Below are 13,027 nucleotides of genomic sequence, written 5' to 3' on the forward strand. Positions count from 1 at the left end.
AGTGTAACAGCTGTGCCTGTCTCCACAAGAAAACACCATCAAGCAATTCGTGAATTCATGTTAAATAATTGCTCTTCACGTAAGGTGACTATTGTGTTCTGTCCTTCATTATGAAAATCTTGTGGTCTGATTTTCAGCACATTTAATCCTGTTCAAAACCAAATTAAACTCTGAAAGCATATGTTACTGTAAAGTAGGAGTCACAGACTGTCATGATATTTTGCAGAAGATTATTCAGCAGCTGTCTTAAAAATAAAAAAGCAAAGAGCTGCATCTACTCTCTGCTTGTTATGGGCCAGAGTCTATATTAACTGATTCAGGGGCCAGCATTAGGGCACCGTGGCAGGAGAGGCATGAGCTTTGCATCCAGGGGGTCTGGGATTAGAACCCACAGTATCACCTCTTACCAGAGAGAAGCACTCTCCTGATGGAGGACCTGCTTCACTGTCTAGAGGACCTCTTCACTGGCAAGAGACCGTTGGGCCGAGCCTCCTCTGGGCTGGCCCTACATTCCCCAGGCAGTGCTGGGAGAATGGCAGGCCATTAAGGACAGGCCACCTAATGGCTCTGGTGTCTCAGACTGCGGCTTCCTCCCCGTAGCAGGGTTGAGTGGTTTAAGGGACACGTGAGCCAACATGACTGCATTGTTACAGAATGTATTAATTTCGTGGACTTGACCAGAATCCGTAAGAAAAGAAAGGGGTCCCTGATGCTCAGGAGTTTTCAGACAGGCATGCTTGAATTTACAGTTTAAACAATTACTCCCCTCTAAATATTTATTTTTTTATTGTTTCTTTTGATTTCCATAAGGTACCCGCCCCCCTGCCCGCCTCTGGGGGAAGCCGTAATGTACCCCATTCAGGGGAATCTCACAGGGCTGCCTAACTGACCAGAGTAGGCATGTTCAATGGCCATTTTTATCACCATGAGCATCATGGTGCCCTACGCCACCCTCACTCCTGGCCATGCCGCTCTCCCTCAGCTGAAACCAAGTATAAATACAGTTCTACTGGGCTGCTGGGGTTGAAATCATGAAGCGATCCTTCACTCAATTCCATGACCTCTTACAGACCCATGTAGTCTGACATTCAGAAGTCTCCACTGCCCTTGTGTATTTGGTTCTCCTGTTTGGTGAAGATCGGGGGCATTTCCTCAGATTGTTAAAAAAAAAGTTTCTTTCTCAAATACAACTTTAACTTGTGATTCAAAGAGCTAATGCATGTGGATGCCTGGCACAGCGTAGGTGTTTGATAAATGGTTGCTTTTGTTATTAGTCATTGGAGGTCACAGAGCCAGCAAAGGAAGGAGGAGACAAATGGAAACATGTCAGGCTCCAGAGCCCATGCTTTACCTGCCTCACACATGACTCAGCCTCTCGTGAAAAGAAAAGCCAAGTTTGTTCTTTTGATATGGGAGATTGGTATCTCTCAAATTTTGTTCCAGTTTATCTGATAAACACCACAGCGTGTGTTGGTATCACAATGATATTTATTGGGTTATTACTGCTTAGTTGAGGTAAAATAATCTTAGTGTTTAGTTGAAAGCCTGTTAATAAAAAAGGGCTTGGTGTTCAGTGAATTTCTCATTTTGATTTTGAAATATGACTTTTTGCTTATGTTCATTCAAAGGTTAAAAATTTGGACCTAGTTAAAATGTTAGTGAGCAGAGAGAGTTCCAGAACCTGTGCTTTATAAAGCTGGGATATCAGATGGTGTTCACTGCCTTGGTAACAAGTCCAGTTGTGGCACCTGTGTTTATGTGTCTTCTACTTAGTTATGCTCTACAAACTCAGAGCACCCTAGTTAGTTGTGAGGGCTCATTGCGCTGGTCACTCAGCCTGTTACCAGGGGAAATAATATTGGGCTCCTTTATGACTTATATGAGTAGGAGTAGTGGATGGAATTCAAATGATTAGGTTTTTTTTTTTGAAGATTTTATTTATTCATTTATTTGAGGGAAGAGGAAGAGGGCGGAGGAAAAGACACAAGCCAGCTCTGCACTGAGCATGGAGCCTGACTCAGGCTAGACTCCATGACCCATGAGATCATGACCAAGAGTCTGATGCTTAACCAACTGAGCCACCCAAGTGCCCCTCAAATGATCAGTTTTATGTCCCTCCCTCTCTCTCTCCCCCTGTCTTTCTCTCTATCTCTAATTGTCTATATCACAAATTTACTTTCTGTGATTTTACTTTTGGATAATAAGTGTATTTTATAGTACCTGATGATACACATCAAATGGAAGAAAAGAATAGAGGGTTCTCTGAAGAATACATTGCTATATATATATATATATATATATATATATATATATATATATATATATAGTTTTGTGTAATAAAATTGACAGTAAGTCTTCCTTGATCATTCCTTCTTTTGAAATGTTTGCTTATTAAGAAAGATTAATTGGGTTAAACATATGTCCCTCTTAGAATAGTGTTATTACCATAAAAGAGTAGTTTTTTAGATATATAGCAAGTTAATGGCATATGAGCTTGATATCATGGATAAGACTGGTAAATGAATCTGCAGGTGTGCAATGCACTAGAATAGACGAGAGAGATTGGGAACCACAGCACAGTCTTTTGCTGTACTTCCATCTTGAAGGGAATTAAGACAACAGTGAAAGCTCCTGGGGGTATATTTAGAGGTATTTTGAGGACGGATCTTAGTGCAAATCCCCCTTATTTATAAGTAGCTGAATATCCTTGGGACTGTCAGCTAATCTCTCAGTGTTCTCGTCTGAAGAGAGACCAAAATACCTACTTTGTAGAGTTGTTGAGATGTGCTCAGTAACTGCTGATCCCTCTTTCTCCTTAACTTAGTGCTTAACTTTCAAGACAGTGGATGGATGTGAGATTTGAGAGTCTTCTACTTTTAACCAGATTTGCCAATCAAAGGTTGCTCTGATCTCTAAAGTGAGAACCTCTCTGGAAGTAATTCTCACCTGTGCCAGTCTCCCCGCTGTTCTTGCTGGATAAAGTTACAGCCCCAAATGTCCTGTTCATAGCTCTTTTCTAGATGTTACCTAGAGCTAAGATGGTAAAGAGGGGCATATATTCCTCATCCATCCTGGGACTTGGTTGTGCCCATGAGAATCACTCCAATCAGTCATGGTGCTCTTTCCCAAGAAACCTAGACAAGCTCAATGTCCTGATAGCATTCCAGGTAGCCAATGCCAGTTGATCTGAGTTGATGTTCAAGTTGGAGGGGATTCGCCGTCCTGATTGAACAGCTCTACAGGAAAAATTTTACAGCACACACATTTGAACACAAGGATCTTGACTCAGAGATGGGCACACAAATATTTTTACCTTTTATTTACACAAGTACAGAGAGATTAAATGAGTTACTTGAAATCCCAAGTTGGCTGCAGAACCAGGATTAAAATTTGGGGGCTCTTGATCTCAAAATTAAGGCTCCTTTTACTCTAAGTTTTCACTTTGTGCTTATGAGAGGGTTGCCTCCCTGCACATACTGGCTGCAGGAAACAGTGCTTTCGAAGTCTTTGTGGAATTGTCCAACTAGGGAGTGTTACTGGGGGGATTCAAATGTCAGTTAGGATGTTGAATTAAATGGTCTTGAGGATGTCTTCTGGGCCCCAGATTTTAAGATTCTCCTAACAGTGTCGCTGAAGAATGCAATTTCCTAAACATGAAACGTCTCAGGAAGTAAGTTCCATGTCTGGGCCTCATTTGTAATTACACATGCAAGACTCTAAATAAAATTTGGGTTAATTAGCTTTTGTCTGGTTTCATGAAACACAGTTAGTACTTCTGACCACGTCAGTGTGTTTGCTCATTGAAAGCTTGTTAGCAGACTTGTGAAAATGGTGAAATTTGGAAAATAAGGATTGCTATGTGAATACTTTTACTCTTTTAAAATCAAGGAGCTCCTAAATGCATGACCAGGTATCATTTTCTTCTTGGTAGGGAAGAAACCTTATTCATCTAAATATCATTTTTAAATAGGCTCTATAAGAAAGTTGGTAATTAAAGATAATTCTAGGACACGACATATCAGAGGCGCACATCTGTCCATTTCTGACAATGAATGTTAAGTAGATTTTCAAGTTTTTTTTTTATGGGGAACACAGTGATGTTCTTATTGAACCTTAAAAGCCCCATAGTGAGCCTCTCTTGTCTCCCACCTTCCCCTTGCAGCGTTGTAAATCTAACTTCTGCCTGTCCTATTGTTCAGAAAAAAGCAGCCATATTGTGCTGATTGCTATTAAATTAAAGCAGAAAGAGAGAGGCACAAATGTGCAAGCCCATCTTACCAGCAGGGATACCACTATCTTTTATTTTGCATTTTGGGAGGGTCACAAAGTCATGACAGGCATCTGACCTCTGATAACCTCTTTGGTGCTTCTGTGTGCAGTTTTTTGGGGAAGAACTTAATTAAATACAATTGAATTTCCCTGCTAACATTGTCACTGAAAAGACTTCTTTTAAATGGCTTGGTGTTTGCTGGTGAGGAACAAACAAAGATGCTTCTTTTGTTCCTCAAAGAAAAGTTAGCATATGTTAGTTAAGGATTTGTGATTTCTTTTGACTAGACTGGCAGGTTCCTAAAAATTCAATGAGTCTTCTGAAATGAGACCCACAATAAAAGATGAAGCATATGACTAGCTAAAACTCTAACTCTTCTTATGCTTGATAATTATGGTGGAGGTTAACGTTTTTAAGACCTCACTATGTTTATTTATAATCAAATAAAAATGATGATCTTAGATTTATGATGAAGTTGCTAATATTTGGCCACAAAAAATATAACTGGTCCGTCTCTTGGATTCTCCAGCTACCAGAGGAAGAGAAGAACTGCTGGCAGATGTATTTCAATACTTTCTGTTAGGAAACCATTACAAGAGGTGCTGACAAAAAGAATGTACAGTTTTTGGTTATGAACAATTTGTCATGCATATTAATTGTTGAGAAGCTCATCTGCAAGTTACACTTTAATAAAAAGCAATAACCACATAAATATGTGGGTTCAAAATCCATTTTCCCATTTTGATAATGGGAAAATCCATCTTGATAATTATTTGGTAATTATTTGTTATTCTTAGGCTTCTGAAATCAGAGGAATTGAGGAATCAATTTTATAATCAAGACCAAGAGAAAGTTATTTTATTCAAGTCTGAGTCTTAGTGCTTATTTGGAGAGGAATCAAGTTTGTGTTTTAATCCCACATGATTTTGTTTTCCTTGAAGAGAGGATTAGAATGAGGAATTGATGCTTTTGAATTTAAAGTTGACTATTGTGTGCATTAAGCCTACTTCCTCCACTCATACAACCTTCCTCTGTTTCTGAGCTTTCTCAGGTCTCTCTAATTATTTAGAGGGTTGGGGGAAACCACACTTGACCCCGCTGACCTGTCTGGCTTCTGTCTCATCTCTCGTTTAATACTCATGGTTGAACTCCTAAAAGTAGTGTGTGCTACACCCATAGCTTTTCTTTCCACGTCGCTATCTCTCTGGAGTCTACTCTCTGGGTTCACCCGTGTGCCACGTACTATGTACCCCAGCTGAAGTCTCCAACTTTGGGGCCACAATGTGAGGTTGGAAGAATGTATCCTACACAAGGGTTCTAGGCCAAGGGGATAAGTGGAGGCTGAGATCCAGGTGCATTTGGGGCCCCACCAAACCCTGTTATGGGATGTATCAGTCTAGAGGGGGCAACAATTTATTTTTTTGTACTTTGCCCTAAGGCTCCATAGTACTAGCTATGGCTTTGTCAACAACTCCTTTGCCCCGATCTTGATCTTATTCTTCAAAATCTAGATCTTTAAAAAGACAATAAATAAGTATGTAATCAAGAGTGAAATTGTTAGTTTTCTACGGGTACAAATTTTTTTGTAAAACCGGAGTCTGCACAAGGCTGTTAAAATCTTAAATCACCATGGGACTGGGATGGGTTATTTTTCTGTGTTTTGAGCAAAATACTAGTTGAGGAAGGAAAAATCAGAGCTGGGATCCTCATGGAAAATGTGGTGTGGATTCCTTATCAGATCACTCCCGCCTTCCATTCCACAGCCCAGGTGCTGAAATACTTAGGGGAGAAGTCAGAATTCAGGCAGAGAGCACAGGCTGGAAGACCAGGCAGACTCATGTTGGCATCTCAGTGCCACCACTTACTTAGTGATATCGCCTTGGGCTATCATAAATTTTCTGGGCTTCAGATTTCTCATCTACAAAATAGTGAAAAGGATAGTCGTCTCTCAGTAGTCCTCTGGTGGAGGATTAGGGGAGCTTTTGCAGGGATACACCTCCTATCTTGCCCGGAGTTGGAATGTTCTCACAATCTAGACGTTTCCCCATGCTGATCATCTGCTAACAATACTCTTACTTCTTCTTCTTCAACTAGATATGTTTTTGCTCAAGCTTCGAGATCCAATATCTCTTCCAAGAAATGTCTTCTGTATATATTTTTAAAGATTTGTTTATTTATTTGAGAGAGAGAAAGAGAGAGAGTGTGCAAGCAGGGGGAGGGGTAAAGGGAGAGGGAGAGGGAGAGAGAGAATCTCAAGCAAACTCCCTGCTGAGTGTGGAGCCTGACCCTGGGTTTGATCCCAGGACCCTGAGATCATGACCTGAGCTGAAATCAAGAGTCCATGCTTAATCAACTGAGCCACCCAGGCCCCTGATATTTTTAACTTGACTAAATATTCTTCTCCTTAGCTCTGGTTGAGGCGCTTCTCTGGTACATCAAGCATCTTTTTATCATAGATTTTATCCTGCTGTGTTGTAATCGCACTGGGGGAGAATTATGGGGGTTATGCCTCATTTATGGTTACATCCTCAGTGCTTAATATAGTGCATGGCATTTTGATAATTATTTGGTAAAATCAGTTGTCCAGATTTCAACAACTGGAGAAATGTTAAAAAAAAATAGCTATGGCAAAAACTAATGATGTAATTAATGTATGGTGATTAACATAATAAAATAAAATTAAAAGATAGTTATGGCAGCTGGGAAGCATGCATTTGGGAATAGTGGGGGCTGAACCATTTTCCTTACTTTTAACAAGTATTCATTCCTCTATTGCTTAATTTCTGGTCCATGACACTTTCCAGGTTTCTTCTTGGAGAGGAACTGATCTGTTTCCAAGGCTTCAGTAACCTCTGGCCCTGATCTTAGGAACTTTTAAAACCAGCTACCTGCTACAAAGCTGAGTGGATCAGTACCTTGCTGAACAGAAATCAACATTTCCTGGGAGCTTGTTATAAGCAGAGTCTGAGGCTCCACTCTAGACCCCCTGAGTCAGGATCTGCATTTTAACTAGCTTCCCAAGTGATTTGAATGTGCAATCAAATGTAAGAAGTCCCGGATTCGTAGCAGGTACCTTCAAGAATAGTGTATTTCTGGGGCACCTGGGTGGCTCAGTTGTTAAGCGTCTGCCTTCAGCTCAGGTCATGATCCCAGGGTCCTGGGATCGAACCTGGCATCAGGCTCCCTGTTCAGCGGGAAGCCTGCTTCTCCCTCTCCCACTCCCCTTGCTTGTGTTCCCTCTTTTGCTTTGTCTCTCTCTGTGAAATAAATAAATAAAATCTTTAAAAAAAAAGAGTGTATTCCTTGAATTTCCTTTATATAAATGTATTTGTCTATGAAGACACAGGAAAAGGTATTAGGATTGTTGCAGAGTTCATACTACACTGATACAGCGATAAAGTCTTGGTCAAAACCAGGAAGTCATTTTGTGACCAAGAAAACCTCAAGGAAAATGCTCCATATTAGATTAGAACAAGGCAGACAATCTAAATATTCAAAATGGTTTCAAATAAGTGAGAAATGAGTTTTTTAACTTAATGTCTTGATCCTCTGCTTGGAAATAAAAATGTTTATCTTTTGAAAGAAAGACCATATTTATCTTTTGAAAGAAAGACCATATTTCTTTTTTTAATTTTTTGATTTTTTTAATTTTAATTTTTTTAAATTTTATTATGTTAGTCACCATACAATACATCATTAGTTTTTTGATGTGGTGGTCCACAATTCATTGTTTTCATATAATGCCCAGTGCTCCATGCCATATTTCTATAAAGAGACACACACCCCCCATAATGACAAACACATTTTTTTTTTTTTTTTGGTAGCAGTTAAATGACCTAAGTGAGGATTTCAGAGCTCTCTCCTGGTTTCCATTTTCTGTTCCAATCCCAAGGCAAAGCAAGTATTTGCTTTTAGCATAGTTGATACCCAAGCACTTTGCAAATGTTTCCACAAAGCCAGCTGCCCTTTATAGATCCCCCTGGGAACCTTTCTTTTGGTTACTAACCCTCAAGCACCCACAAACCCTATTTGTGAAGGTATTTGCCATATGGGAAGGGCTCATGAATCTTCAGGTCTTTTGGAGGAAGATGCTCAACCTCCAGTTTGGAAAGCTCTGTCCTTTGGGCTTATCTGAAGACTAGCTCTTCCAGCTGAGGAAAGAAAAAAATAAGCAAAAAACCAAACAACACTTCTCTCTGTAGCATGTCTTGGCTATCTCTGGTGGGCTGGAAAACTCTGAGAAAATTCACCTTGAAAGTTTTCTTGGATTTTGAATGTGTTTTTGGAGCAAAGTTTCTGGTTATGAGTGTTGTGGCCACATGGAATCTCAAGTTCACTTCCTTTGCTTCCTCATAGTTCAGTACTGATACTTCCCTGGGGTTTTCATTCATCACACCTCATTCTGCTCTTTCCCCTGGATGCATTTAATGACTGACCTTTAATGCCAAGTGTTAAATTGAATAAAGGGCTATAGTCACATACTAAGGGGAATCAAGTTGCAAAATTGTCAGTGACAGAGCCCTGGTAACTCCTGAGATGCAGTGCTGTCCAAAAACCGGATTGTGGATTCAGGTTTCAATCTTCACACATCTAAGAGGTAGTTCAAGTATGTAGACTGTGTGTGTGTGTGTGTGTGTGTGTGTGTGTGTGTGCGTGCGTGCATGTATGTGCATGCCCATGTGCACAGAGAACTTGAACTCTCTAGCACATACCACCTGTTTTCACATCATTGTTGTCTCAAAAGTGTTTTCTTCCTTCCTTCCTTCCTTCCTTCCTTCCTTCCTTCCTTCCTTCCTTCCTTCCTTCCTTCCTTCTTCCTTCCTTCCTTCCTTCTTCCTTCCTTCCTTCCTTCTTTCTTCTTTTTCTTTCTTTCTTCTTTTTCTTTCTCTTTCTTTCTTTCTTTCTTTCTTTCTTTCTTTCTTTCTTTCTTTCTTTCTTTCTTTCTTTCTTCTTTCCTTCTTTCTTCTAATTAGCTGAGCTGTCCTATTTTTCAGTAACTTGCCCCTTCGCTAACATATGGGCTGTAGCCGTATTTCTTTTCATTAGACCTGGGCCTCGTTTGTCATTTATACCATACTTTTGCCTTTCTCTTTCATTTTGAAAGAAAGAGAGGTTTTTCTATTATTTTAGAGCAAAGCACCTCTGGTTTATGTGGCGACTCTTGTGGCTTTCTAAATGCACTTGATTTAGCTTTCAATGTGTAATTACTGCCAAACAAGTTAATTGCTTTATAAGTGTCCAAAATTCCCTGGTTTAATTTTGCTTTCATTTACCAACCTTCATTATACATCCACTGTTCAACATAAACACAAATGATTGTTAATGAATGCCTAATGCCATATTCATTAGAAAATCAGGTTAATGACTGGCAATGAATATCCCAGCTCCTTTATTCTTTCAAGACATTTTTTTTTTGCTTGTTGATTACAATAGTTTTTTTTTTTTTTTGTTTACAAAGAAATTCTACCTGCATTATAGGCTTGCTTAAAAGTTCAAGATAAATCTTTTCTAAGAAATCAAAAAAACCCAATCCCTGATTCTTCTTTCTGCTTACTGGTGCTTTTATCCTTCAGAAAGAATCTCCTATAAAAATGGAACAGTCAGAATGCACATGATTTCCTTGGACTATTGGCTATCATGAAGCCTTATTGTTTGAACAGCAAACATCTCAGGATTGTTGTGTACAGGTGTTCAGAGGGTGCACTGAACAACCTTAGGAGGTATTGTTTGCTTTGCACTCTGAATAATGTGGAAAGTGCTATGCACACCCTGCATAACTCAGGCAGTGGCACTGAGAAATCTTCATTGAAATAGGAAATGTGTCATAGCAGAGTGGCTTGGGACAGCATTCAGTGCTTGGTGCTGATTGCCCTGGACAAGAATTATCTACTCAGACGACAACCAGATATGTGAAGCTACAGGGTTGGAGTGCATGGTAGGAAGTCCACTGAGGAGGAGAACTGCGGTACACATCATGGAGCTGGGCTTCACTCTCCACCTGGTGATTCTTGTTTTGTAAGTGAGACCCCTTCCCTTTCCCACAGATGTAGAGTTGCTTTCCTAATCAAACTTGACAACCGGGTTTTGAGGGCCATTTGCGTGCTGACAACAGAACAGATGATTATGTATGGGCTTAAACACGGAACCCAGATGCTGAAATTTGGTCACTGGCTGGTCACTACATTGCTGGTGTGGACTGAGCAGTTTCCTCATCTATCTGATGAGAATGTGGGTGATGTAGTATTCCTTCCAGTTCGTATGCTCTGTGACTCCTTTTTGGGATCACGGAAAGTCCACCTGCATTCTTTAAAACTATTGATTCAATGCTTACCATGTGCCTGGCATGGAGTTGGTGTGAGGGATACTGAGTAAAAGACACATTTCCTGGTGTCATGGGAAGACAAGCAAGGGAGACCCAGTGCCCCCCATGTACCTGTCAGGCAGTACCAATGTGGCTTACTTACAGAACTGCTCAGGGTCAGGGCTCTGAGATCTTGTTATGCTCCCCACTCTTCTGATCTTCTTTCTTTATTCTTTCATCTGGAGACTTCTTCTATTTCTCTTGTCACATTCCTTTAGTTTTGATACTTTGATCTCAGAGACATCCCTGTCTCTTCCAGTTTTGTCTCTTTTGCGGGTTCTGTTTCCATCAGCCGAATCTGCATCATCTATATTCCTTGACTGCACATTTATGTCTGTACTCCATGTGTCTCTCTCTTGTAACATTTAGGGTCACTGAAATTTCGCCTTGATTTGTGTGATTCTCTGGTCCTATTTCTGCCTTAGACTCTAATATCCTCAAGGAACAGATGCGGTAGACTAATTGTTTTCCTGGTGTCTGGACATAGGCTTGTATCCTGGTCATAGATATGTCAGGATATTGTCTTCATGACAACAGGCTCTGCAGGTCAATAAAAGGCTGAGGCACGATTTTAGCAAATATTAAACAATAAAAGGTCAAGGACCCTGAAGATTGTGACTAGCCAAACAAATAAAAAGTATCAAATTGAAAAGCAGACATATGAAAATAAATCCTGATATTATTTTATTGAGGTTTGATATTTTAATATCAAAGTTACAAGAGTCCGTACCATTGGCACATCCTTGGGGTGACTTTTCTGACCCCCAAACGGACCTATTGTAGGTATTGTATATTTGTATCAGTCAGGTTTCTGCTATGATAATTCTGCATAGCAAACAACTCCAAAATCAATTGCTTTCAACAAGCAACATTTGTTTCTTATTTATGTTCCCTGGTTTGTGTGTTGGCCATGGCTCCACTGGGCTCAGCTGGGATTGGCTTAAGGCTGTGGGTTGGGGTCTAGTCTATTACATTTGTCTCCTTGTTCTGGGACCAGTGACTACTTGGAGCACGTTTTTGTTTTTTTTTTCCCTCTCTTTTTTTTTCTTGCTAAGACAGAAACACAAGAGGCCAAGGCAAACCCTGCATGTACATTTAAAGCCTCTGCTTTTGTCATGTGTGTGAACATGTCATTGGCTAAAGCAAGTCATGGGGCCTAGCTCAACATCAATGGGACAAGGAAATATACTTCATTTACTCAAGTGAATGTAAATGTGGAAGAAATCAAAAAAACCCAATCGGTTTTTTTCAAAGCCACATGGCAAAGCCACATGGCAAAGGATGTAAATGTTTAAATCTATTTCATCCTAATATATTACAAGGTTCTCAAAATACTTTATTTCTCTCATTCATAACACTTGTCACAGTTGAGATTTTGCATTTATTGGTATGATTCTTTAGCGACTGCGTTTTCTTCTGGACTCTTGAGTGTAGGGATTGTGTCTGTCTGGCCCCACTGTTGTTCCCGCAGCACCTAGCACAGTGTTCTGGATGATATCAAGTACTCAATGAACGAACAGCCAGTTCGAATGAATTAGCTTTCAGTCTACCTAAAAATCATCTCAGGAATAGAAATATAACTTGAGAATTACTGAAGAGCTACTAAGTGCATTGTTTCAAATCTTTCAGAAATCCTCTTGCTACATTCCTATTGTGAGACCTGCAACCCTGTGGGAGAGAAACATATCCCATGCAAATGTGAGTAAGAAGAGTGGTGTTGTGCAGGGTGGTGTCCATAGTTGAATTATTTTGGGTTCAGTTGCTTGATACATAAGAAAGTTTGTTCCTTTGTATTTTGTTTCTACTTTATAACTAGGAAAGATTTTCTTTTAAATTTAAATAAGGAGAACATTAAAAGACATATCCTACGGAACTTTGGATCTCTGAGATTTACACTACTTACACACAGATTATGTACACTGAGAAAATAACTTATTCATTTGATAAGCAACAGTAGAAATCACCACGCATTAGGTATGTGTGCAGTACTTGTGTGTGGCACAACATACAGAAACTGGGACAATAATTCCATCTAATATAATCAATAACAATAAACGACTGAGTTCATCAAGCAAAAGGCTGACCTGTTCGTCATGTTCTCCCCCCATCCCATCTTCTACCCACTGGTTGTTGATCTCCTGTTGGTGAGAGCCACAGTGAGTGTTTGTTGCTGCAGTGTGCAAACGCATGTCTATAAATGACTGTAATGTGCACATGGAGATGGTCGCCATGGCTGGCCTATCCAGTTGTCATGGAGCTGTGGGAGCTTCCCAGGTTCCCTTCCGCCAGAGCTGTGTTGACAAAAGCAGGATCTGGAAAGAAAAAAAACCTTTCAGCCAACACTTAAATTTACATCCGAAGAGCTCTAATTGCCTTCATTTCCTTTCTATTTACCA

General features: G+C 40.0%; 1 protein-coding gene across 7 annotated transcripts in view; it reads left to right on the forward strand.

Moving 5' to 3' along the window:
* CUNH12orf42 (chromosome unknown C12orf42 homolog) overlaps window positions 1–13,027 on the forward strand; it is a 146,598-nt gene that overhangs the window by 46,083 nt on the left and 87,488 nt on the right. For 3 of the 7 annotated variants that reach the window (XM_073900391.1, XM_073900390.1, XM_073900392.1), the window contains exon 3: window positions 12,261–12,329. The exons of 3 other annotated variants lie outside the window; for them this stretch is intronic. In XM_073900391.1, the coding sequence (XP_073756492.1) occupies window positions 12,261–12,329 (69 nt within the window). Of the gene's footprint in view, window positions 1–12,260; window positions 12,330–13,027 lie in introns of those variants that run through there. One more of the 7 variants, XM_073900394.1, reaches the window with a different exon arrangement.

Source organism: Callorhinus ursinus, unplaced genomic scaffold, assembly GCF_003265705.2.
Source record: "Callorhinus ursinus isolate GAN/ISIS: 27379988/994484 unplaced genomic scaffold, GSC_fseal_2.0 scaffold14, whole genome shotgun sequence".
NCBI lineage: Eukaryota > Metazoa > Chordata > Mammalia > Carnivora > Otariidae > Callorhinus > Callorhinus ursinus.